The 25,784-nt window shown below is 38.7% G+C and overlaps 1 protein-coding gene across 2 annotated transcripts in view; it reads left to right on the top strand.

The window, feature by feature from the left end:
- The window catches only part of PLCB4 (phospholipase C beta 4), a 316,073-nt gene that overhangs the window by 230,885 nt on the left and 59,404 nt on the right, over positions 1-25,784 (top strand). For both annotated transcript variants that reach the window (XM_045528104.1, XM_045528105.1), the window contains exons 9-18: positions 764-845; positions 1,737-1,837; positions 2,481-2,538; positions 9,578-9,686; positions 13,832-14,042; positions 15,054-15,147; positions 17,315-17,394; positions 17,928-18,012; positions 20,650-20,740; positions 22,660-22,755. In XM_045528104.1, coding sequence (XP_045384060.1) covers positions 764-845; positions 1,737-1,837; positions 2,481-2,538; positions 9,578-9,686; positions 13,832-14,042; positions 15,054-15,147; positions 17,315-17,394; positions 17,928-18,012; positions 20,650-20,740; positions 22,660-22,755 — 1,007 coding nt within the window. The remainder of the gene's footprint in view (positions 1-763; positions 846-1,736; positions 1,838-2,480; positions 2,539-9,577; positions 9,687-13,831; positions 14,043-15,053; positions 15,148-17,314; positions 17,395-17,927; positions 18,013-20,649; positions 20,741-22,659; positions 22,756-25,784) is intronic.

Here is a 25,784-nt window from a genome sequence, read left to right on the forward strand (position 1 = left end):
AGTCTCTTTCCTACTTTTATCACCACCAGGAATAAAGGTGCACATTAAGGTGCTATCCATTTGATTAGCCTGGCGCTCACTGTGCTAGTTAAAAGGCTATTCAAAAACACCATGTATTGGGGTAGTGCCAAGATGCCACTGAAACATTGTATTGTTGTTCCCCAGCTCCACTGTGCCAACCTATAGCTTTCATAATAAAGTCCCTGATCCTTGAGGCAGCTGACATTTCAGAGTGGCTCCAGGGTGCTTAGCTTGAAAACAAAGACAAAATATGTCTGGTGACATGTGTGTACTGTCATTAAGTGTGGGAAGCAGGATAGAGGTGTTCACAGGCATGGGCTGAGGGGCTCCTACTTTTCCCCAAACCCAGATATCGTCAACGTGAGGTTTTGTGCCAGGGCTACTGCTTCATCTACCACATTCCTTTTTCCTAAGCAGGTAATTTGGTAGGATCAAAAGCTGTCACTGTCTTTGTCCAACAATGTGTATCCTTCACAATGCCCCTTGTCCTTACAAGCACCTAGGGAGACTGTTGGCCTTAGGGTCAAGTGGCTTCGCTAACCTAACCAGCTCCCAGAGCCAGAGAGACATGGAAGAGCTGGTTTGGGTGGAACAAAAACACCTGCAAATGAGAAGTAATTTTATTCTTCTTTTCCTTTTCCCCCAGTCCCGCCATCCCTAGTATGACTTGGATTTTGCATCAGAGAAAACAATAACTTGAATGAACAATAACTTGAATTTCTCTCTTTCTTTTCCACCCTAGTATTACTAGAACTTTTGCATCAGGGAAAACAGAAAAGGTGATCTTTCAAGCGTTAAAGGAGTTGGGTCTTCCCAGTGGAAAGGTATTCATTAACTTGATAATGTGGTTCTAAAACCATCTTGTTTATTTATGTTCTCATATGTAATAAGCTGGATGATTTGTATGAAACTGATCTCAGATTCAGAATTAGATTTTATGACATACAGTATAGTTCATTTTCTCTTCGTCCTCCCTCCTTCCTTCCCTTCCTTCCTTTCTTCCTTGTGTTTTCTGGGCATTTTAACCTAAATGTTTTAAAATTCAAATAGTTTCCTTCAAAATGGTTTTGTCAGTTTTATTAAGAAAAGGAAATGAAAGACAGACTGCTCTTTTACGCAGTTCTTATTTGAGAGAAGCCCATCCACACTGCCTCAACCAGGCACGGAGCCAGCATGAATAATTAACAAATAAATTCAGTTCTCCACGATGGCTGTGTGATAGTTTATGGAGCGTCTCTCCCCACACAAGCCATTTGTATTCATGGCCCTTCAGATTTCAAATAATTGAAATTAATTTATTGACTGCAAGAAAGATTTAAGCCTGTTACCGCTTTAGCAAGTCTCATTTGAAATATAAATTTCAGTATGAGAGGAAAATCTGCTCTGGTTATCCTAAGCCCCTTTATGTGGTCTTGCAAAAATGCACAAAATAAGTATAATTAAACATGGGGCTTGATTTATTCAGCATCCTGTAGGCAGGGAACTTTTCTCTCTCAAGGGAAAATGAAGGGAATGTTTCTCTATATGTGTTCCTTGGGGTGTTTCTCCGAGCAAGCCCAGCCGTGGCCAGATGTTTGCACACACAAGTTCTGGCTTCTGTGAGCAAGAATCTGAGATGGAGGCCCTGGGATTTCAGGTGGTCATCCCTGAGCTTCTCACCCTCCAAAGAGAAAAAAAGGTTCTGCAATTCATGACACACATTTTATTGTTCACAGAATGATGAAATTGAGCCTGCAGCATTTACTTATGAAAAGTTCTATGAACTGACACAGAAAATTTGTCCTCGGACAGATATAGAAGATCTGTTTAAAAAAATGTAAGTTCCTTTTATGAGAAAGCATCCTATAAATACTATCATTGTCCTTTTAGATTTTTTAAACATTTTTATTATATTTTAATATAGCATGTTGGTAGTGTCTAGGAATATCTAGTCAGGGTTACATTTTCACCCCTTAGTTCATCAGTGTAAAAGTTCACTCTGAGTTTTTGAGAAACTTTTACATAAATTAATTGCAGCACCTGGAACTTTTTCCCCCCTTGCATTGGCTTTACTAACTACCTACAATTTTAACCTGCTCCTTTAGGTATTAACCCATTATGTGAACTAACTAGATCCAATTTGGAATGTTAGTATGTTGTTGGAAAAGTCCATTCACTCCAGTTATTTCAAATGGATGACTTACATGTTGTTTTTGAAATAATGTCTTTCGATAATGCTAAAGAATTGCAGACATTTTCTGTGACCTAGTGGGAGTGTTTTCTTTCCTTTATTGTTGTTGTTGTTGTTTTTTTCCCCGCGCCCCGCCTTATGAACAGTCTCTGGCCATTTTAAGAATTCACCACTACTTCAGGGTTAGAAAATAAGTTTAGAATTATCATCAACAAATGTCAACATGTAAATCGTACCTACTGTAGCGTCATATACAAAAACTTACTTTTTCTAATAAATTTCTTTTCAGCAATGGAGACAAAACTGATTATTTAACGGTAGACCAATTAGTGAGCTTTCTAAATGAAGTAAGCTTTTTCATACATTAACTCCATAAAGTCTGTGTGCAGTGGCTTGCCTCCTCCGGTCTCCTCATTGCATGCCCGCATCATATGCCCTTATTTGCTTTGCTTCTGACCTGCTGATCTTTCCATTATGGCTTTACCAGGTGCAAAAATCAGCTGCCGCCCTGTGTGTTCATGTGCTTCCTCCACGTTGGCTTTGCACACCGCTTTTCGTTGGTTTCTGGCTGTGATATGTAGCTCTGGTTCTGTGTATGTGTGAGTGTTATAATGTATTCATTTAATTAAATGTGTCCATGTTTTTGCAAGATGATATTTAAGGTACTTTTTTTTTCCTATTGATCTCTTTAAATAGAAAGAGAATGGATTGAGTTTGACCACACTGTAGTTGGATTCTCCATTGCTAACTTTATCTCATACCTTTGCATGGACTGGAAATCTTTATTTTTGTCTTTTAATGGATTGCATGTAAGAAAAATATGTAGGTTCAAATAGAATATTTTGACAAGGAGCAAAAACATTTGAGTTCCTGGGTGAAAATATAGTGAGTATTAGGCTACATTGGATTGCAGGTTAAATTTTTACTTTTTATTTTTATAAAAAGCTTGGACCTAATTTTAGAATATGATTCACTTAACAACCAAAATTGGTTGAGAGAATTTGCTTAAGCACAAGAGAAAAATATTTTAGAACACGTAAAGGTCGCAACTTTTATTACAACTAAAATGAACTTCTTTTTCCTTTACACACACCAAAAAAAGTGTTTTCTCTTTAGTGTGAAACCCATCGAGATTCTTGTGAATCCAAAAAGGAAAATTCACTCCTTTTCTAACACGATAATAAGAGTTTAAGTGAGGAATGAATCATATATTTTTGTTTCAAAATAAGTTAATCACTCTACCATAAAAAGAGAAAACATTAGAAAAGACAGCATCCTGCCAGGCAAGTGGTATTGCCTTAAGAAAAGACAAAAAGGCAGACTGTAATTTGCCACTTGTAGAAACAAATCACATCTTTGCCAAAGGTCTTCTCTTTTCTTTCCTTGTGAGGATTCAGTGGCTTCCAATTTATAAAGGTTGTCCTTTAGAAACACTGTTAACTGAAGTCCAACTGCACTGATGAGAAAGAGAAGGTACTCCGTGGATCCGACAGATGCCTTTACTTTTAAATAATCCCTTCAGTACAATGCAATATTTATTTTACTTGAAGACATTTCAAGTTTTTCCACTCCACTAGTTTTTAGTCATGCGAATACTATGTTCATAATCTTTACCCAGATATTATCCACATTCTTATACCACAGTTGCCCAGAAGTTAAATTGCCTTGCTATGTTTCTATAACCCCTCCCCCTCTTCTGCCTTTTGTGGGTTTTTTTTTTGTTTGTTTGTTTGTTTTGTTTTATTTCCCTCAGCTTCTTCATGCACTTTGGGTCATTGATCATCTTAAGTTTGGTGAGATGGGCAGGAATCCTGCTTTCTGCTAAAGAGGAAAGACGGGTTAGTGGAAAGGAGAAAATCTACCACATCATCAACTTGCCACTTCCTAAAATAAGGCCTCTTGTGCACTTTGGGATGAAGCCAGCACCAGCCTCTCTTAAGCATTACAGAGACCTTCATACCGCATTTCTGTTCCAATGAAGCAACAATTGTGGCCCAGCATTCGCAGGCTCTTACCTAACGCATTTCCTTTTATGGATTGTTTTTACTGGCCTACCCAGTAATCACCGTTGTAATTCTTATAAGACATAACATTTAATTTAGGAAAAAAAATGATCACCCATACTTTCTTGCTCTGCCATCCAAATTCTTTCTTAAAATACGTATTATTTGGCAAGTTTTTATCCATCATTATTACTGTGGATGATAATATTCATTTGTTTTTTATGTTTCCTTCTATTTGGCTTCTCATTAACAGTAAGGAAGTACTGATGGAATCAGTGTGGTTCTGGATTTCTTTAGGTCACAGAGACTATCAGATAGTGTAGGAAAGTTTACAGCCTTTATTTTTAATCAAAGTGTCTGCCCTGAATTTCTTCCTTTTCTATCCTCGTGAACTCAACTGAAAGGACTAGAAAAACAATTGAATGTCTCCTTGAAGAAGCTTTGCCAAACCTAGAGAACATCCTGCCAGCTCCTTGCCTCCCCTTTTTTTGAGTCGTACTTTTGCCCCTTTTATCTCTCCAAAAACGAAAACATCCCTTAGGCAGAGCAACTTCAAAACTCATAACAAAAGGAGACATAGAGAGCTCACTCAAGAAAGGAACAGACATTGGAATGTAAGGGTCTATGACTCCAAAAGATTAGACCTAAACATTTTCAGAACGTCTTAGCCACATAGTCTCAACAAGCCAGTAGTCAGCATTGCACTGGGAGCCCTGGATCATGCAATAAGACAAGGAAAAATAAACAAGCCCTGCGAACTCCAGAAAGGACAAAGCCCTAGTGTCATTTGCAGATGTTGATTGTCCACCCTGATATTAAAAATGATCAACTGAAAAACTCTTTGAATTAATAAGAGAGGTTAGCAAGGTAACCAGAGAAACAATCAGCAAAGCAAAAACCAATAGACACATATATACCAGCATTTACCAATTAGAATAGGTAACAGGAAAAAATAAATCCCATTTATATTACCAAAAGTCATGCTAGCTCGGCTTGTAAATACCTTTATTCCCTCTGTGAAATTTTTTGTTCTGTTTACTAATGTGTATCTTCAAGGGGCTGAAAGCAAAGCAGAGACTATTGTCCATTTACCGCCATGGCCACCACATAGGGGTTTGTACTACCTTCTCCCTACCTATGCCATCCACATGGACTAGCTTTTCATTAGTAGCTTTTTAGACCTGCTTCATCTGCTTCTCAGTATCTTCTTGTTCCCTGCCCTCAAAGTGTGACCCATGGACCAGCAGCGTGGGCATCCCTTGGGAGCTTGTTAGAAATGCAGAATCCTGGATCCCACCAGGTCTGCTGAATCAGAATCTGCATTTCACAAGATCTCCAGGTGATTGTGTACGCACTTAAGTTTGCAAAGCCCTGTCCTAGAGGATTCCTGGATTCCTCCTTGAAATGTGTAGTGTGAGTGGGAAGGATATGGGAGCAGCATATGCATTGTTATTCTCCATAAAGAATTTAGTCATGGAAATCCACCACTCAGATCTAAAATTTTGCCACAACGATAGCGTCTCTTGGTCCCATCCAATGGACTGAGGGAAACTTTCTTTGCCTATAGTATCAAAATTGCAAACTAGAATCTAGGAGGGATAACACAGTTGCTCAAAGTGAGCCGCCACAGGGTTAGACACTACTTCCAACTCAGTTGCTAATTCAAATCTCTGGGCTTCAGTCAATTTCACTTCCCCTTCCCTATTCCTAAGGAGAAGCTAAGTTGATTGTAGTTTTACCTTGTTTCCTTCTCTGACTTCCTACAAAGGTGCTAACAACTGAGGACCTGCAGAATCGGGAGATGGATGGAGGGCAGGAGAGAGAGCAAAATAAGGAAGAGAGAAGAATCTTAGGTGGCCACAGTAATTAATAATTAGCTTTATTTTCTTGCTGCTGGTAATCTTCCCCCTGCCTCACACATATCATATGATCACATTAGGGCTGAGCCTGACTTTCTTATTTTTTATTTTTGCAGTTGAAAGAGTATAAAAAGGGGCCGGAGATCTCTTTCTAAGATCTTTATTCTTTAGTGCACAGGCAAAGAGAAAAAAGGAGGTACTCAGTCTTATCAGTATTCTTACCCTTGCCAATTATATCTTTCTCCTTTTTTATATCTTTTTTTGAATATTATTTATATTATTTTTAATAACATCCCATTTCTCCCACTACTTGGATTAAAGCCAGTTGATGCCTCTTCTCAGTATGAACAAGGGTGTAATAATGGAGTCCTGTCCATCACATCCTTATTTACTTGGACACAGTTCTGTGTGCTATTTTTGGAAGCTACCTAGAGTCTCATTTTACAAAGCACTGGATACTATGGGGTGAATATCCTAGGTACATTGTTTCCCCAAATCCAGACTGAAAACTGATGGTTCCTCAGAGCTGTGAAGACTGTGCCTCACTGTGCTTGTGTCTGTATGGAACATCTCTGCAACCTTCTCACTCTGAGATTCCCTGGAAATGATCTTTCTCCGCATTGTTTTTTCATATATAGTTTTGTAACTCTAGTGCAAACCTTACCGTTTTTTCCCTTGTCTTTGGATTATCCAAATTGTTCTGTGCTACCTTTTTGAAACATGAGAATTTTAGGGAAAGCAAAAGATTATGTTATCTGGTAGAGCAGATACAAAGACAAATGTAGTTTCACATTGTGCTTAATGCTTATTTGCTGCAAATGTAATTTTCAGAGTAGGAGTTTATGATATATCCATCTTAGAACACAGTTTTCCTGGCTATTGCTTCTAATTAGAGAGCATCTTAAACATTTAGCATTCTTCTATCCTTATAGGAGTTAGTTACATTTTTTTAAATCTATATGCAAATATGTTAAAATGCATACCTTTACATGTTAGAGCAGTGATTCCTTTTTTTTATTTTTTTAAGGCATCATCTTGCTCTGTTGCCTGGGCTAGTACAGTGATGGTGTCATCATATCTCACTGTAACCTCAACCTCCTAGGCTCAAATGGTGATCCTCCTGCCTCAGCCTCCTGAGTAGCTAGGACTACAGGCATGCACTCCCACACCTGGCTAATTGTTTTATTTTTATTTTTGTAGAGACAGGGTCTTGCTATGTTGCTCAGGCTGGTCTTGAACTCCTGGCTTCAAGCAATCTTCCTGCCTTGGCCTCCCAAAGTGCTAGGACTATAGGCATGAGCCACCATGCCCAGACTAGAGCAGTGATTTCTTAAATTGAGCACGTTGAATTACCTGGAAAGCTTATGAAAACGTAGATTCATGGGTTTCACCCCAGAGATCAGATTCAGTAGATCTGGGGCCTGAGAATCTACATTTCTAACAAGCTCCCTGTTGATGGTGCCAGTGCTGCCATCCACAGACCACACACTGCAAGTAGCACCGTGTTAGAACACACGCACAGATGTATATAAAGATACACACAAAAATGTCTGAATTCCCTCTCCTTTCCCTAAGTTTCTCTCTCCTCTCCCCCTGTAGCCAAATCCCTTCTTTCTCTCTCTTTTTAATTCATATGGATTTGCCTCATTATCCTTGAGTTCAGAATACTCATCAATGAACGTATCATTAAATCAAGACTTAATTTTAATAAAGAAGAGACATACAGTGGCCAACTTTGAATATTAACACTGCTGGGGTCTAAAAAGGACCTTTTTTTTTCATCCCATATTCATATTTTTCCAAATGATATTATTTATGGAGGTATGAGAAGGGATGTGCCAAGAAAGAGGGTTTGGTTTTTTATTTTTTTTTAATTTGTTTGTTTTTAAAACAATGCATTCTCCCCAGAGGGATGGAGCTCGTCATTTCTTTGAGCAGCGGGCTCTGTTGCATGATGGCATCGATTCCCTAAACAAGGTGCAGCATGCCTTCACGTGCCTGGCATTCCATGGTCCACCTCACGGTTTCTCTTTCTCTGCATATCCCATAACTTTTGTTCTTGATGGTCTCAAGGCCTGTTATTAATATAACAGTTTCTGTTCTAGCATATGCATGGATGTGAGCTGTTGTGAGCCATAATTTCTTAGATTACAACAGAAGCATGCTTCATTGGGATAAATTGGCAAAAAAGATAGTGATTCCTTATGAGTTAATGCTTTTAACTCAGTGCGGGGAGAAAGGCGAATGAGAAAAGGCTGGGCCACCTCTGCTTTAGGAAATGACATCAAGTGTTCCGTTGGCCAAAGGCATTCATTCGTGATGTAGCTCACTTTTCAAACGATCATTCCAAAACAAATGGGGAAAGAAAATCCATATGAACTTTTAACAGTTGTTTCTTAAATACCTTTCCAATAATGTTTTTCAAAGTCTGTGCATATATTTGGGTAAAGAGTTATTGCTGAGGTCCAATTTATTGACCAGATTTTGCTCACATCTGCTTATCTGTCGTTATTCCATTGAAGTTTGCTTTATTTATTTATTTGTTTGTTTATTTATTTATTTGAGGGATGATCAGGGACCCAGTGCAGTCCTCTAATCCATAGCAAACAATAGGGAAGTTTAATGGACCCACTGCCTCCAGATACACAGAGACACGTGCATGTACATACACACACACACACACACACACACACAGGTGATTGTAGCTAAGTCAGTTAGCAAATCGGACTTTTCATCATTGCTGTAAAATCAGGATGACATCACTGTAGGAACAGCATTGTTCCTGGTGCCTCATGTCATACCAGGAGCACCTTCTGTGTCAATTTGAAAAGGATGATGTCACCAACCTCCTAAGTACCTTAATCATTCATAGACTCTCTGCCCAGAGAATTTTATATTGTTTACAGCTTATAGATATCCTTGTGCTGATTAATTTTAAGCATTAAAATTGGTTAATTTTGAAAATATTTACTCAAGAAAATGAAATTTGCTGAGTGCCCAAGAAATCTTTTATTGATGTAGAAAGATACAATGAAGATTTAATGATGTTTGCCTATCTAACATTAGGGTTTTTTGTTGTTATTGTTTTTGAGGTTTTGGGGGGCACTTAAACTAGTATATTATCTATTTCTTTGTACTATTTTGGGGGGGTTGGTTTTTGTTTTTCTTAAAAATATTTTGACCTCACTTTTTATAGACATTATGCCAAATGTCTTACCTGTGGTGTGGGAACTAGAAGACAACACAGTTGACATGCACACTATTATGTGTCTTTGAACTTTTGAAGGGCAAAAGAAAATGTATTTTCTCTCTCTAGTTCAGTGAGAGGAACCAACAAAGCATGTTCAGATTTGGACTTTTTGAATCACATTTTAGGGAGAAAGACAGAAAGGCAGTGAAGTTCTATCTTTGTAATTATAAACATAGTCTAGACATATTTTGTTGGAAACATTATAAAATTAGTAATATATAATGCCTCAAGGGCAAGAAATGTCAACCTAAATGCAGTTATTTTCTTATCATAGCATCAACGAGATCCTCGACTGAATGAAATTTTATTCCCATTCTATGATGCTAAAAGGTCAATGCAGATCGTTGAAATGTATGAACCTGATGAAGATTTGAAGAAAAAAGGTAATCAAAACAGAAAAACAAATTTTTTTTCCCTTAAAACGAGAAAATATGCAACTTTTAAAGTCCTTGGATTTTTAGGTAAAGGTATCTTTGAATGCTTTGGAGTTCCCTAGAGCCAAGGATGTTTGACTGATTTTTATTCCCCCATTCTTGAGTTAGTATAAATTTCATCTCACATGAAAATTAGTCCATGCTGCCTGAAGTATACTATTAAATTTATTGTGCTATTAAACATGTTATGGTGATATTTTTCCCATGTATTTTCATGTATTAGATTTTAGTATTACATATTGCATAAAATATAAAAACGGCAAATACAGTCTCTATTTGCAATCTTTGAAAAGAATTTCTGTTATAAAAATAATTTACACCTTGTTTTTCTCCCTTTTGTTTTGCCAAGCCAAATAAATTTCTTGCATCATTTGATGTGCCCTCTCACCCCTCATTTGACCTGTGGTATGAACAATAAATACAATGGATATGAAATTATATGGTCAGGAATCACTTTAGCAAATTGCTGATGTTTCTGGACCTTTGTCCCTTTTAAAGAAACGTTGGGAAACAATGTTATTCCTTCCAATATCTGTCAAAGGAAAGGCAGGCGGAGGAATTCTAAGGCCGGTTCCATAGCAGTGGGAAGCACCTGCAGAGGATGGGAGGAACAATGCTAATATGACTGTATGGGGAGTGCGGGGGGTACATGAGCTAGAGCCTCTGGCCTTATGTCTCAGTGGAGAAGGAAAGAAGATCCAAGTTCACGTTCTGTCGGTCCCGTGTGTCAATGAATCTCATGGCCTCAGTTTCCTCCTTTTTAGAATAGATTCTCTTTTCTTTGTTATCTAATGCCTGTGAATGTGGCTAAAGGGTTTATACCTGACATAGAACCTATTGTAGATGTGCCTGGCTTGTCATACCCCTGACTTCACCCCTGATATTTTTCCAAGCCCAACAGAGTTTTCCCTTCAGTCATAGTCATACAGCTACACTTTTCTGCTGTGGCTGAAGATACCTATTTTCAGTGAGACTGCTTCATTATCGTAATTTATTCCATATTGCATGTGACTAAAGCAGAGGGAGGAGCATCTTGGTAGAAAAGTTAGCACTTTGCAGTAGCAGAAGGTGATATGATTCTTGTTGCTACCCTGTCACGGTGTGACTTTGAGCTAGGAACTAGCCTCCTGGGCCTCAGTTTCCCTGCTTGTTGTAAGAAGGTGAGGCTCATACAGTCCTTCAGCTAATATTTCCCTTTCTTACCTTTACTTCTTAGGGTTTGTAGAAAGCTGACTAGGTGCAAAGCACTGTGCTAGATGCTAGGAATTCAAAACTGAGTCAGCAATGCCCCCTGCCGTGAAGGCAGTTGTGGTCTGTTCAGGGAGAAAGGCAAGTGACTCAGCTATTCCTTGGCAGTGTGATAAATGTTCTGGTAGAGATGTGTCCTTAGTTATTCCTAAATTCCTTCCAAGTCTTAAAAGTCTATGAAGTTACTACTGACACATCTAAAAGGCATAGCTTTACCATTTCACAAATGACAGAAATTTTAAAGCCTGTTATTATCAAGTGGAGGTGAGAATGCGGTGCAAAAGACATTCCTAAAAACTTCTGGTGGGACCATAAATTGTTCCTACCACCTTGGTGAATGTTTTGGCAACAGCTCGCAAAGTGGAAAATAAGCCTCTCTTACAGCCCTGCACTTCCACTTCTAGGTATGTGCCCTAGAGAATCCCTCGTACATTTCCCTGACTCTGAATGTCAGAGTGGCACAGAACTCAGTCCTCAGACCTCTGCCCCATCTGTGCTCTCTCATTAGGTAGCTCATGCAGGCCAGTGGCTTTACGTTCTTTCTGTTTGCTTAAGTTAAACTCTCCAGTCCGAACCTCCAACTTAAACTACAGAGCCGTAGTAGAACTCTCCATTTGGATGTTGGATGGACATTTCCAATGTATACGTATAACATGTTTGGGGTCTCCCAACCCCCAGACTGTTCCTTCCCCATCCTATAAAATGATATCATTATTCCCCCAGCTTTTCAAGTCAAAACCCTTGGAATCATATTGGACTTGTTTCATTCTGTCACATCACATCTGATTCACTAGCAGAATCTGTAAGATCCAGTCTCAAAATAAATCCTGAATAAATCAGTTCTCACCAATTCAACCCCTACCAGATTATCCATGCCTACATCATCCCTCCCCAGGCGATGCCAGTTGACTCCTAACTAGTCTTATCCTCTTTACTCAATGCCCTGCAGTTTATGCTCTACACAGCAGCCAGAGTAAACCTTTTTAAAAACAAATCTAATCATGGGATTCCTCTTTTCAAAACCCTCTGAAGGCTTCCCAACACACTTAGAATAAAATCCCAAGTACTGAGTGAGGACTAAAGCCCAACTGATGTAGCCTTTGGCTCCATCTCCAAACTCTTTTCCAGCTAGTTGTTTCCTTGGTCACTTGCTCCATCTTGCTGTCATTGGATGAACTTGGCACACACACTTTCTCATCAAGGTCTTTGCACCTGCTAATCCCTCCACCTAGAGTGGGGTTTCCCAAGTGTGTGCGTGGCTTGTGTGTGATTTCCTCCTCATATGTGTGTGTGACCTCCTCAGAAGGGCTTTCACTGTCCATATACCTAACACAGTGTCCTGTCATTCTCTGTTACCTTCCTTCTTGCTTTCTTTGTCCTTGAAGCACTTTCATGATATTATATTTATTTGTTTCTCTCACCTATAGTATATGAGTTTTCATGAAGGGAAGGCTTGTTTCTTCTGTCACTGCATCTATCCTGGTGCCTCAGAAAGTACTTGCTCCTAGAATGAATCATTCTGCCCAAAGAGAGAGGTAGACAAATTTCTACTTTCAGTACTTTTCATTATAATTAGAAATGACCTACATATCCATCAATAGAATAATGGATGATAAATTATGGTACATTCCTATATGGACTTCTATACCTTCAGTGAAAAACAAATGAACAAGAGCTACATATATCAACTGGATAAGTCCCAGGAAAATATACAGTAAAAAATAGCAAATTGCAAATGCACACAGTGGGCTAGCTTTGATATAAATTCAAAAAAATAATTCCAATCTACCTATCATTTGGATAAATGCATATGGAGTAAAGTTGCAAAACCATTTTGGGGTTAAACACCAAAACTAGGGTCGCGGTTATCTGTATGGCAATAGAAAGATGATGGAACAGAGTGGAATTGAGGTAGGGTATGCAGGGTGCTGCCGTGGTGTTGGTAATTATGCACTCCTTTAAAAAAGGTAAAACAAATAAAGCAAAATGTTAAGATCTGACAAAGCTGTGGTATAGGTCCATGGCTATTTATTATACTACCATCTGTACTTTTTGGTAAGTTCGAAATGCAGATGCTTAAATAAAAAAGCAAAAAGCTCGGGCTGTCGATGGCCAGTAGGGTGGTAGAAGATGCATACTTATTGACTGCCTCTCCTGCAGTTACCGTGTGGGCCTTGCCCCGTGTCAGGGAGGTGTGATTGAAATGAACAGCAGCTTTTGGGGCCGCTCTTCAGTGACCAGTATACACTCTTCTCAACAGTCCCATACCCTGACTTATTGATACAATTGAAAATTGAATTATTTACATTCAGAGGGGCTATCATCGCCAAGAAAAATCTCTCCTCCAATCCAGTGAGAACCATGCCTTACAATTACTACGTTTTCGATTTTTCAAAGGGCACCTCTCATATATATTCTCATTTTGCCATTCATGATGATCCCAGAAAGCAGGTAGGGCCAGTGTTTTTCCCCACTTGACAGAAGAGGAAGCTGAGACCCAGGGGCAAAAGGAGTGAGTGGCAGAAGCAGAATTAGATACAGGACCTGTGTGGCCCCTAGTTACCATAGCTCCTGGTGCTGCGTATCTGAACTTGCGGTACTATGTATCAGTACTTCTGCCATCACAGATATGAAAGCAGAATGCCACCTGTTTGTGGAATGCATTGTGTTACTTATAATGCACAACTCTTATTTTATTCAAGTTCTGAAAGACAAAGGTTCTTGGGAAAGAGACCGTGAAGTTGTTTTTACTCCTACCGTTTAAGCTGCCCCAGCTTCCACGAATAAAACATGAGATGTGCATCTTCAGAGTTACAAGTGCTACTAAGATCTTCTTTTTCCCCTAGGCCTCATGTCAAGTGATGGGTTTTGCAGATATCTGATGTCAGACGAAAATGCCCCAGTCTTCCTAGATCGCTTAGAACTTTACCAAGAAATGGACCACCCTCTGGCTCACTACTTCATCAGTTCTTCCCATAACACCTATCTCACTGGCCGGCAGTTTGGCGGGAAGTCGTCAGTAGAAATGTACAGACAGATTCTTCTGGCTGGTTGCAGGTCAGAAACTCAAAATGGCAATTTGTTATTTGTCTGTGATGCCCTTTTACGTCTCTCTGAAAAATAGGAAATAGTAATCAGAATGAAAAGGACATTTGTTCTTTTCTTTAATGTATTATAATGGTCATTTAACCTTGAGAAAGGAAGGACAGTATCTCTCCCAGAAAGGTCTAGAGTCGTCCTGTGGATCAAAAGACTTTTTTACTGTAAACTTAAAATATGCCCCCAAAATTGCAAAACAGAAAACATGCATATTTTAAGAAGGCCTGTTAAGGTTTTTATTGATTATAGACACCTGTAAATTTAGCCTTATTTAATGTAAAAGTGCAAAAATGTAGTTCTCTAAAAAATAGAGATTATTGAAAATGATTTTCTTTTTATAGAAACTGGCAGATATTTGAGGTTTAAAATATGGCAAAAGTGATAAAAATGAAAAATTAGAAATGCAGTTACATTATAATTTTTTTCTTGGTTATCAATTAAGCAGTACTTTATTTTTTTAACTCACTTTTTTGTGTGTGGAAATACTTTAAAAGAAATTAACTACCTCCTTGTTTCCATTCACATATTTCCTCTGAATACTTGAGTATGAATCACTTAAATACTAAGCACATTTTTAATATGGCCAAAGTAACATTACCCCACCTATCAAATCTAAAAATTAATTTTTAATGTCATCTAAAACCCAGCCTATATTCAGATTTCCCCAGTTATACACAAATTATCCTTTGTTGAAGCTTTGTCACAAGTAGTATTTCACCACCCAGACCATGCTTCTTGTTATCTCTCTTAAGTCTCTTTTAATCTCATTCAGACAATCCGTTTTTGATGATACCAACCTGATGAGGAATATAATGTGTTTTTAACCTGTATATGCCATGAAATAATCACATTACCTAACTCATTCAATTTTCTGTTCTGTAAGAAAACAGTTTATGTTGATGTCTTTTAATTTGCACACACACTATTATATAGTAAAGGTTCAATACTGTAATTTCACTGTGTCCCTAGATGCATTGAACTTGACTGTTGGGATGGAAAAGGTGAAGACCAAGAACCAATAATAACTCACGGAAAAGCAATGTGTACAGATATCCTTTTTAAGGTAACTTTGAAAATTACTTAGCCACAGCCTTTTCCAAACTAAGCGAAAATTCAAGAGATAAGAGAATGGAGAAAAGAAAACAAATTATTCATTTTCTCAAGCACTGTTCCTTCATATTACCTTTTCTGTAGTTTTGAGGAGAAAGTCAAGACAAATGTCTTCTCCATTTCAAGTCCCCTTCATGATACTTTTTCTGCATTCAAAGGGCTTCTCTGGCAGAGTTTACCTAGTTCTACTTACCTTAAAAACAGTCTTTCTTATCTACCTATTTGCTTGCTTACTTTGCATTTTCCTGAAAGACTTCAAGGTGGCATGAAAAGATAGACTACAGAAAACAAAATCATAAATAGAGCCTATAAGAATATGGGAATAAGATGAGGAAGTTAGATTTTATGAATGCTTGTCAAGAAATCCTAGAATCTTGCAATCCATATCATAAATTGGGCTCCAGACTTTCTAGAATTCAGTGCAAGGAGGGAAACATGATTTGCAGGATCCATAAAATACATAGTTGATCCAGGAAGCAAAGTTATTCCCAGTGAGAAATTTTCTCTTGAGGCTCCTCATACAGAGGAATCAGTAGTTTACAAATAGACATGTCACTAATGGGCTGTTGGTGATCTCAGTGTATAATCTGAAGGCTGGTTTCTTAGAGTATTCCTCAATGTGCCCACGAATGATATCCTGCCAAAAGATAAGTCATAAATGTGTAATTCTGTGGTCAGCTAACGTCAGGTACCAAAGCCTATCGGTTTGATATATCTCAGGATAAATATCACAACACCTGGAGCAATGGTTCTCTACCTGCATGTGAAAAGTCACCAGCGGTGTTTTCAAAAGCACAGGTGCCTAGGTCCTATACATATAATTTCCCTTAGCCAAGATGTTGGTGAGTTTTGGCCAGCAGTGAATTCAAAGTTATACTTCCCGAGGAGTGCCAAGAGTATATTCAGGTGGAAAGCCATGGGTTTGCAGAGCCAGCCCACCTGACAGGAAGGGTCCGTCCTCTTTAGAGAAGTCAGGAGCCTAATAAGGGAACATAGCTGAAAAGAAGGCCACGCCCTCTCAGCCAGGGCTGAGCAGAGAAGCGGGAGGACAGAGCCACATTTTCCCTCAAGGAATAATTTTTGGTCAACTCAAGTGGACAATCAAGATCACAATCATTTTAACCTGGGAAGAAACTTTAAGCAAGCATTACTAAATGATCACCTCAGCCATAAATATGTGTTAGGAAAATATTTCAAGATTATCTAACGTTGGGTGTTATCATTTCAAATAGATTTCCCTGCAGAACAATTATAAAATATTTTCCTGATGAACCGGATGATGGGATTTACCATGTGATTAGCTTACAAACCAGTAGGAATTTGGGGACTTTTACCAACTATGGTGGCTCTGGTTGTAGGAGCATTGGTTGGAAGTGTTTGTTTCTAAAGACAGAGACTAGGTAGGGCCAACCATCTGTTAAGGCCTCGCCCAGTCCACGGAGATAGTGGAGAAGGGCGAACAGGTGCAGCTCATTCAAAAGTTGTTTCAAGTAGTTGAGCTCCACATGACAATGAGAGGGATCCAGGACACTTTCCTGTTTGACTTCACATGTTGCCCAACCAAGGGGACCCCCTCCCTGGTGACGCCCTTCTCACCAGGCTGATATGAAACAAGGGTTACTGCAAATGTCACACCAGTAACCCAAAGCTGATCCCCAAACACAGGAAAGACAACAAAAGCTTCCAGCCGTCCTTAGGTCGCTATCAACACATTGCTCCATGAGGTGGGAGGAGGCGGAGAGTGGCCCATAGTGAAAATCCCTGTGCCAAAAATGTATCTGCTCCTACAGAAGAAACGTGACCTCTGCACCCCTGGCATGGCAGATTATCAACCAAGGAACTGGCATGCCATGTATATGAAATCTCTTGTAAGTTAATAGCACTGTAATTCTGGAGAACTAAAAGATAGCATTGAAAAAAAAATAGTCATTAAGCATTAACTGCACCCTGGCTCTAACCACAGGGGACTCAATCTGTAGAGGCATCAAGGTGAATGGGTTCTCCAGGGTCTGAATTGCCAGAATTGACTTTCTGAAAGGCTTAATTAATAGTCGCTGAATAGTTTCAGGTGCCTTAAAGTTTGTGCTCTTTTCTCTCATTAACACTCTTTCTTTTTAAAGGATGTAATTCAAGCCATCAAGGAAACTGCATTTGTCACGTCAGAATACCCTGTAATTCTCTCCTTTGAAAATCACTGCAGGTATAAGGATTCATTCTGCTCCAAGTCTTTAAGTGGAGTTGTTTCCTAACCTTCACTCCCCGCTCTTGCTCTATATCTTTTCTAATAGCTGAACAGTTTGTGTTGTGAAGTGCTAAGTTCCAAATGTAGTCCTCCAGTAAGGACACATAGTCCTAAAGCCCCCCCCACCAAAGAAAAACAAGCCATTTTAATGTGTTTCAGAAATGTTCATTCAAAACAAAAGATCACAGATTGGGATACCTTGCTGAAATTTCCATGAAAGATTTGGCAATTTATTTGAAATCAGACTTTAGTAACTTGAAAGACATTTTTTACTCTTCTTAGGAGCAATTAGTTTTGGGGCAGAATCCACTTCTTTTTAAATTATACCAATTAAAATGGTGATATTTAAAAGTACATCTCACATTATCTTTAAGAGAACAGTCATGCGTTTTGCAGAGTGGGAGTCTTTAATTGCTTAGGAGTTAGGTGTTTCTTATTCTTGGATGGTTAATGGATGTTTGAATTTACAAATGCCACTTCTTTCTCTCCAGCAAATATCAACAGTACAAGATGTCCAAATATTGCGAAGATCTATTTGGGGATCTCCTGTTGAAACAAGCACTTGAATCACATCCAGTACGTATTTTTAGCAAACCATATTTCTAGCATGAATGGATTTGTTTTGAAATTCATTTCTGAAGGGTCAAGTAGCACTGGAGGATGAATGCTAAAGATCTTCGTATTTATTTAAATTATTTAGTACAGAAAGCTTTCATCATACTTCAGAGGGATGTGGAGAAAGACGCATAAAAATAAACCTCTGTAAAATCTGGAATAAACATCGGGTTCAGTTTGATTTGGAAGATCGTAGGGTCTTAGAGTTTTTCAGTTATTAGTCCTAGAATTTTATAAAGCACTCAAGCCAAGATAGATTCAGCAGTCGTTCTCAACGTTAGTTACATGTTAGAATTATCTGGGAATGTTTGAAAACACCTATACCAGGTCCCTACTCAGAGATTGATTTAATTGATCCAGGGTCAGGCCTGAGCATGGTGTTTTTAAAAGCCCTCGAGGTAAATGATCGTGTATCCAGGGTACAGAACCCACGGGAGGCTGTTGCTATGGAAAGTACCCTAGATTGAAGTCACAGGATCCTGAAGTTCAAGTTCCCGACTCCAAAATAAATACTTGGGCAATGTGATATATACATTTTTGAACTCATTTTACATGTGCTAATTTCTCCATAAAGCAAAGAAATGAACCTGTGGTCCCTAGATAGGCTTTATGGAATCTATGAATTCATTCTAATTGCATATATATAGTATATATTAGTATATAATCATTCCAGAGAGTTTATCACTTTTTTATAAGGGTCTATGACCTCCAAGAGGATAAGATCCACTGTCACAAGATGTTATGAGTAGCAAGACAGCTAATGAAATCAAAGTAGAAAACACTCTACGGTAGTTAAATATTTTACCCCACTATTGACAAGCAGCTCCTGGTGGGCCCAACCAAACACGGCAGCATGGGGTAGTAGAACATCACAATGACCAGACATGAGGAAGGTGCCTTGTGCTACATGGAGAGACTTCTTCAGGAGTGTCTGTGGGGACAGGAAAAAACAATATGGGAGACAAGGATATTTATTTGCATCCTCTGCTCCTGGCACCTGAGGTTCTCTTTGGCCTGATGAAGCCGTTGCTGCAGGTGCTCTGCCCATATCCCTGCCGTGCTGCCTTTTTCCCTGCACACTGGCCTGACTTTTGACTGCCGGCACCCGCAAGCTCTTTGCCTGAGAGTGAGCGCTGGTGACTGGAGCCTGCGCTGCCCACCCGTGAAAGACAGGCCAGAAGTGTCAGAGAATTATCGCCCCCACCCCATGCTTCGTCCCTCTTCACGTAGGATAACTTTGAGCACCTGTTCTCTGCCTCCCAGGGCGCTCCAGCAGGATCAAGCTCCAGTTGCCCACAGTGATAACTTGCTTGATAACACACCCTTGATGGGCTGCCTGTCTTCTTTTTCTCACTGTCTCACTCCTCTGTTGGAGTTTCCTTCCAAATAAATTACTGGTGCATGAATCCCCATGTCTCTGAGGCTGATTCTAAGGGAGACCAAACTAAGAAACGTCCTTGGTTTATTTTATTTATTTATTTATTTTTATCTAGGCCTCTGTTTATCTTCCTGGTTTTGTTAAGATGCTTGCTTGTGTGGAAAAACCACTATATTCTTAGTGAAGTGATGTGTGCATCCAGGAAAGGGTTTATGGGAAGCATAGGTAATATAAATGGGAATCAAATCTGCTCTTTCAGCTAAAGAGCTTTCAATCTTTGGGACTAGGACCAGGACACAAATGTAAACATGTAACTAAAAAAGAAGATGGCCTATGAAGTGTTGAATATTTGTTGGAGGTGTCCTGGTGCAAGAGAGATCACTGGGGAATGGGCCCATTACACCAGCTGCTTCCCTGAAGGAAGCAGCGTTTCAGGAAAGGGTTTCATTTGAGGCAGGGCAGACACAGGAATGCACAGCACCTTGCATGTAACAAGTAGTATAAAAAATGATTTTTGAAACTAAATGGATGCATGGTAGGGTATATGGGTGGGTGTGTAGACGGATGGGTGGGGGAATGGGACTGGATGACTAGATATAAGACAGTTCTGTGGAACAGGGGTAGTACCATGCAGAGACACCTCCTTTGCAGATATAAATCCAACCAAATGAAGCCATAATCCAGCACAGATTCCAGTAATTAGGACCATTCCCTTCTTGATTCCCCTACTGAACCCACAAAACCACAATCCCAAGCATTGAGGTTGGATCAGCCTACTGAGAGAAAGGCTTACTGTCCTACCCAGCACTTGGGGGGCACTGGGGAGCCCTTCTCTTGGGAAAGCTCATTTAAACCCCAGCTGTCACAATGATCCCTTGTACTTTACCAGATACTTAAAAGGTACAAGGCCTGCAGTGGAACAGGACCCCTCCCCGGACACCACCCCAGGCCAGCCCCCAGCTCCACTGGGGCAGCTGGAGCAGCTCTGCACACTTCTGGAGACCCTGCGGATTTCAAGATTTTGCTGCATTAGTCTTAAGGCAAAGTTGGCTGGGTGGGCTCCTGTGTGCTGGAGAATGAAAACGTAGAAATGTGCTGAGTGCCATCTGGTGGTTGTTAGGTGGTATAACTACCGGGCCTCCCATGCTGGATCTGGGCCGGGAATGGGAATAGCAAAAGCACAATCCTTCGTGAATTCAGTTCTTTCTGTTTATCTCTAGCTCGAACCAGGCAGGTCTTTGCCATCCCCCAATGACCTCAAAAGAAAAATACTCATCAAAAATAAACGGCTGAAACCTGAAGTTGAAAAAAGTAAGTCAAATACACATATATCTATATAACAGAAATATACATAATGTGTTGGGACAATTCAGCTATTCTAGAATGAAATTTATTTTAACACAGCTGATTTTTTGGGGAGGAAGGGATGTAGTGGTGATGTGACATGTACTTTTCAGAACAATGCTGCCACATTTCCGTTTAAGTTTAGTTTCTACATCAATGGGAAAAGCATATTCATATATTCATATGCCAGAATTTGGAGAGGTCCCCAGGGAAGATGGGAAGAAAGTAGAAAAAGCATTTTAGAATTTATCAAAATATAAGGAACTTGCATTTTATAATTGTATATACTCTAAAAATCTTCTTTAAAAGTTTCCCTTTGCAATTTGCCTGTGTGATTCATACATATCCTAGAGACAGTAGGTAAATGTGAATGTGTGTATGTGTGATACAGAGATTGAGAGACAAATGATTTTATATAGACATTTTTCCCTTTATTTTCCCAGGATGTTTTCTTTGGAAATATTTTCTTTCAGAGTATTTGAATTAATAGTATCAAATATTGGTAAGATTGCACTGTATTTTTCCCCAGGTATTCTAAAGGAAGACTTTAAAATTATGCTAATGGCAGTTTATTTTTATTTCTAAAGCAATAATGCCATAGAAACATTAAAACAAGGAAAAATATAAGAAAATAATAAAATAGCACTAAATCATATATGTGTATTTATGTACTATAGATAAAAGTATGCACATGTACATGTTTAGACATATACATACATTTTTAGCAAAACAGATCATGTTTTTAATTGATTTTTAATTTTAAATTAAAAAATTAAATTTGTAATTTTTAATTAACTGATTTTTAATTTTAAATTAAAAAAATTAAATTTGTAATTTTTTACTTAACTGATTTTTAATTTTTTAAATCCATCCAATTAAGGATACTTACATCTAGTAGCATATAAATCTACATACTAACGACTTTGATTCTAATATATGAAACACTATAGAGAATTTATCATGTATCACACAGAATTATATGTATTTATTATAGTACAGTTTAACCAGTCCCAAATTGATGAATTTTTACTAATATAAAAACAACAATGGTAAACATACTTGAATGTTCATTTTGTATATTTGTACAACGTTGGAATTGGTACAATTAATTAGGCCAAAACAGATACATATTTTATATTGTGATATATCTTGTGCTTTCTTTCAGAAAAGTTGTACCAATTTACACTCTCACCAATGAAATACGAGAGTGCTTGTTTCCCAGCGATATTCTTAACACTGGCTATTGGCCATCTTTTATATGTGTGCCCAGCTCATAAAAGGAAAACAATTATTTTAAGTTTTTTATTTGCATATTTTTGATAACTAGTTTGTTTTTATGATTTGTCCCTACATGTTTTCCCATTTTTATTATGGCATTTGTCTTTATCTTAATGACTTAGAAGAGCTTTATTTATATATTATGGTAATAAGCCTGGTTATATCAATTCCAAATATTTTTTTCCTGAAGTTTTATTGATCTCGAACATGCCTGTCTCTTTTCTGTCTTCACCATAGTTGTCCATAAACTTTGGTGTTTGCAGTTTCTCGATATTATGGTATTAGGTTATCTAGCCTTAAATCCTTCTTCACAGGGACTTGGCTCCACTCTGAAACCTAGTTACCCAAATTTTTGGCAGTTCACCAATGTTCCAACAGTTCTTAATCATCTGTATATAATATAGTTGTTGCATGTAACCTACAAAGCCAAGAACACCGGGAATGGGTGAGGCAGTGACCACTGTTGAACCTTAGGAATGTGGCCAGTAGGTTCCTAAACAATATATATTTAATATTTCTTTTCCTTCTTCTTGGTATTGTCTCAAAGCCCAGGTTTTGTAAGTGATCTAGCATCCATCACCATCTCCTTCTTGTGTGTTTGCTCACAGAACAGCTTGAAGCTTTGAGAAGCATGATGGAAGCTGGAGAATCCGCTGCCCCTGCTAACATTTTAGAGGATGATAATGAAGAGGAGATAGAATGTGGTGAGTTTTTTTTTTTTAAGTTACATGTTATAAAAATACTTTTTTGAAATAAGAAAAACAGGAATTTCTCTCAGAGGACCCTTTTATATAATGATGATGTTTTATTTCTTAAGAGTCAAGTGTAGATTTTGGATCAACCTTAATCCTTTGATATTTTTGGTATTCCTCCCAATATTATTATGTCCAATTTATTTGGGCACTAGATTTTAGTGGCTTAGTCAGCTCCCTTCCTGTTGTGCATTCAGCTGTTCAGCCGAAATTCAAAGCCAGAGAATCCTTGAAGCAATTGCTGTAATAGGCAGGGGCTGGAATAAAAAGAACATTTTGCAATCCATTCCTATAAACATGAACTTCGGTCTTGTTCATGATGGTAGTACTAAGGCAAGGAACATAAGGGTAAGAGAGAACCTCAGGTAAATGAATTGGGGTTGGAGGGGGGTGGCGTTGTCTACACAGTGTGAACTAGAAACTCAAAGCCAGTATTAAAATTTCAAGTTCAAATTCCTTCAAATAACAAGCTCACCAGAATTATCTGTATAGGTAGATAATTTGGGCAAAGGCAGCCTTGCTTAAAATATTTAAATATTTGCCAGTATTTTCTGTTTTCCTTTTAGATCAGGGTGGTGGCTGCTAAAGTTTGGGGTGGCTGTGACAATTTCTTTTAAAAAACAACAATAAAGTTTGCTGCATCGATTGACTCTTCCTTTCACAAAAGTTTTCTCTGTAGCATGTGATGCTGTTCCTGTTGTTATTTTGACCTCCTCGCATGAATCACCAGTGTTCTTAATGGCGTCTAGAATGGTGAATCCTTTCCAGAAGGTTTTCAGTTGGCTTTGCCCAGATCCATCAGAGGACTTGCTCTATTTGGGAAAGTTAGATATATAGCTAAAAACCTGAAAGCTGCGAGAATTGACTAATCTTGTTGTGACTTCTTAATATAGACTCCTGACTGTGGAACAGACTTCATAAATGACTCAGTTGTATGTCTAAACCATTTGGTTTGGCCCTATACCCAGAGAAAAGTCATAATGACTTACTTTCATGTGATTTATGCGGCAGGGAAGGTCTGGGAGGCTAAAGATATCTGACAATATTCAATCAATGCCTATTGTGGTTCTCTATTGCTGTGTAGTAAACCATCCCAAAACGTAGAGGCTTATAACAGCACTTTATTATTATCTCTCATAGTTCTGTGGATCACCTGGGCTCAGGTTGGTGCTTCTCCCTGGGGTTTCTCATAAAGTTGCCAGCAGAGGACATCTGGGGCTGGGGTCATCTGAAGGTTTAGTTGGGCAGCTTATCCAACGTGGCTCACTTGCATGGCTGGCAGTTGATGCTGGCTGAGTGCCGGGAGTTCAGCTGGGCCTGCTGACGGGAGCACTCCCTATGGCCTCTCTCTGTGCCCTGAGCTTCTCACAGCATGGAGCATCTAGGAGCCAGTGTCTCAAGAGGAAGGAAGAAGCTGGTAAATTATTTAAGAGCTATACCTGGAATTGGCATAGTCACTTCCTGTATGTTTTATTCATCAAAGCAGTCTCAGGGCCCACCCAAGTTCAAGGGCGTGGGTGAATGACAAGGCCACATTGTATTAATAGAAAAGCGCATAGGAAATACAGTTGGCTCCAATGCCTATTATATTATTTCACATATTTGCAAGTGATAAATGTAAAGGTGATTTAAGAATAAAGTATTGAAATAAATATATTTTAAAAGATAAAAAAAAGTAGTCCTAAGATGCAAAAAGATGAATGTTAAGTAAAATCGGTTTCTTTAGTTTAGTTTCATAGATGATAGTTAAAACTATGTAAGGTATTACTGATACTATAATCCAGTAAAGCAAACTGCAGACATAATGGAATAGATTAATAAGAAAAAAGTAACAATAATAATAACTACTACCATTGTTGTACCAACTGTGGACCAGGAAGCTTACACCACTGCCTTATCTAATCTCCATGCAGCCCAATGAAAGGGGTATTATTACTCCCGTTTTTCAGATAAGGAAAGTGAAGCTTATCTGTTTTGCACATGATCTCACAGCTGGCAAGCAATGGCACAAAGATTAAATCCCAGAATTGCCTGACTCCAGGGTCAAGACCTTTTATACTTTACAATACTGCTCATCCAATATATAGGAATATAATGAAAACACAAATACGCAAAATGGGTGTTAAAATATTTTTTTAAAAAAAGGGAGGAAGAATATAACTGATGAAAGTCAAAGATGCAGTATTTCCTGAACACACACGGTAATCTAAAATGATGGTTAGTACTTCACAGATCATTCTTAAGGGTATTTTACCACCTTCTACCCACATATGTTAATTACTCCTCCAGGCAGAAAAAAAATATTTGCTTCCAGTGACTCCCATATTATTTCAAAATATACTTGAGATTTTGATTAAATTTTAGCAAAAATAACCACATGAGATAGTATATAAGTAGGAAAGTAGCTGAGGATGGAATTATACACCTGAATTTCTCTTTAAGGGCACAGAAGCTACTGTTATACTATGTATAGGATTCTTAGGTTTCCTCAGTAATACTTAGCTTCAGTTCTAGTCAACCAGTTGGCTGTAATTACCTTGGTGTCACAGTAGGATCTGACTATACAGGTGTGACTACAATCTCTAATTTAAATACGTCAGCGCAGCAGGTGGGAGGAAACCAAGCATAGTTCAAGAGGGCAGGTCTGCCTGGAGGCTGTAGAAAATAGGAACGGTTCTCAGTCAAAGCATGTGCCCAGTCTTTAGGCTGGATTTAGATTCAGAAGGACTTGTGGCTCCCAGGACTATGGGACAAGTAGTGGGAAACACCAAAGTTGCATGTGGCTGTAGATGGCGTGTCTGTGCACACATGCACACTCAGGAGACGATAACGTATTCGTACACCTCTTTTAAAGTAATTATTAATTAAGTCTATACTACTTGTATGGGACATGCCCCATTACCTTCCAGTGGTTTACATCTGGCTGGGCAGGTTGCACTGGACCTACGTGAAATGGAAATTTAGTGGGGGAGTGTCCGTCC

This window comes from Lemur catta, chromosome 17 (genome assembly GCF_020740605.2).
Source record: "Lemur catta isolate mLemCat1 chromosome 17, mLemCat1.pri, whole genome shotgun sequence".
In the NCBI taxonomy this organism is placed as follows: domain Eukaryota; kingdom Metazoa; phylum Chordata; class Mammalia; order Primates; family Lemuridae; genus Lemur; species Lemur catta.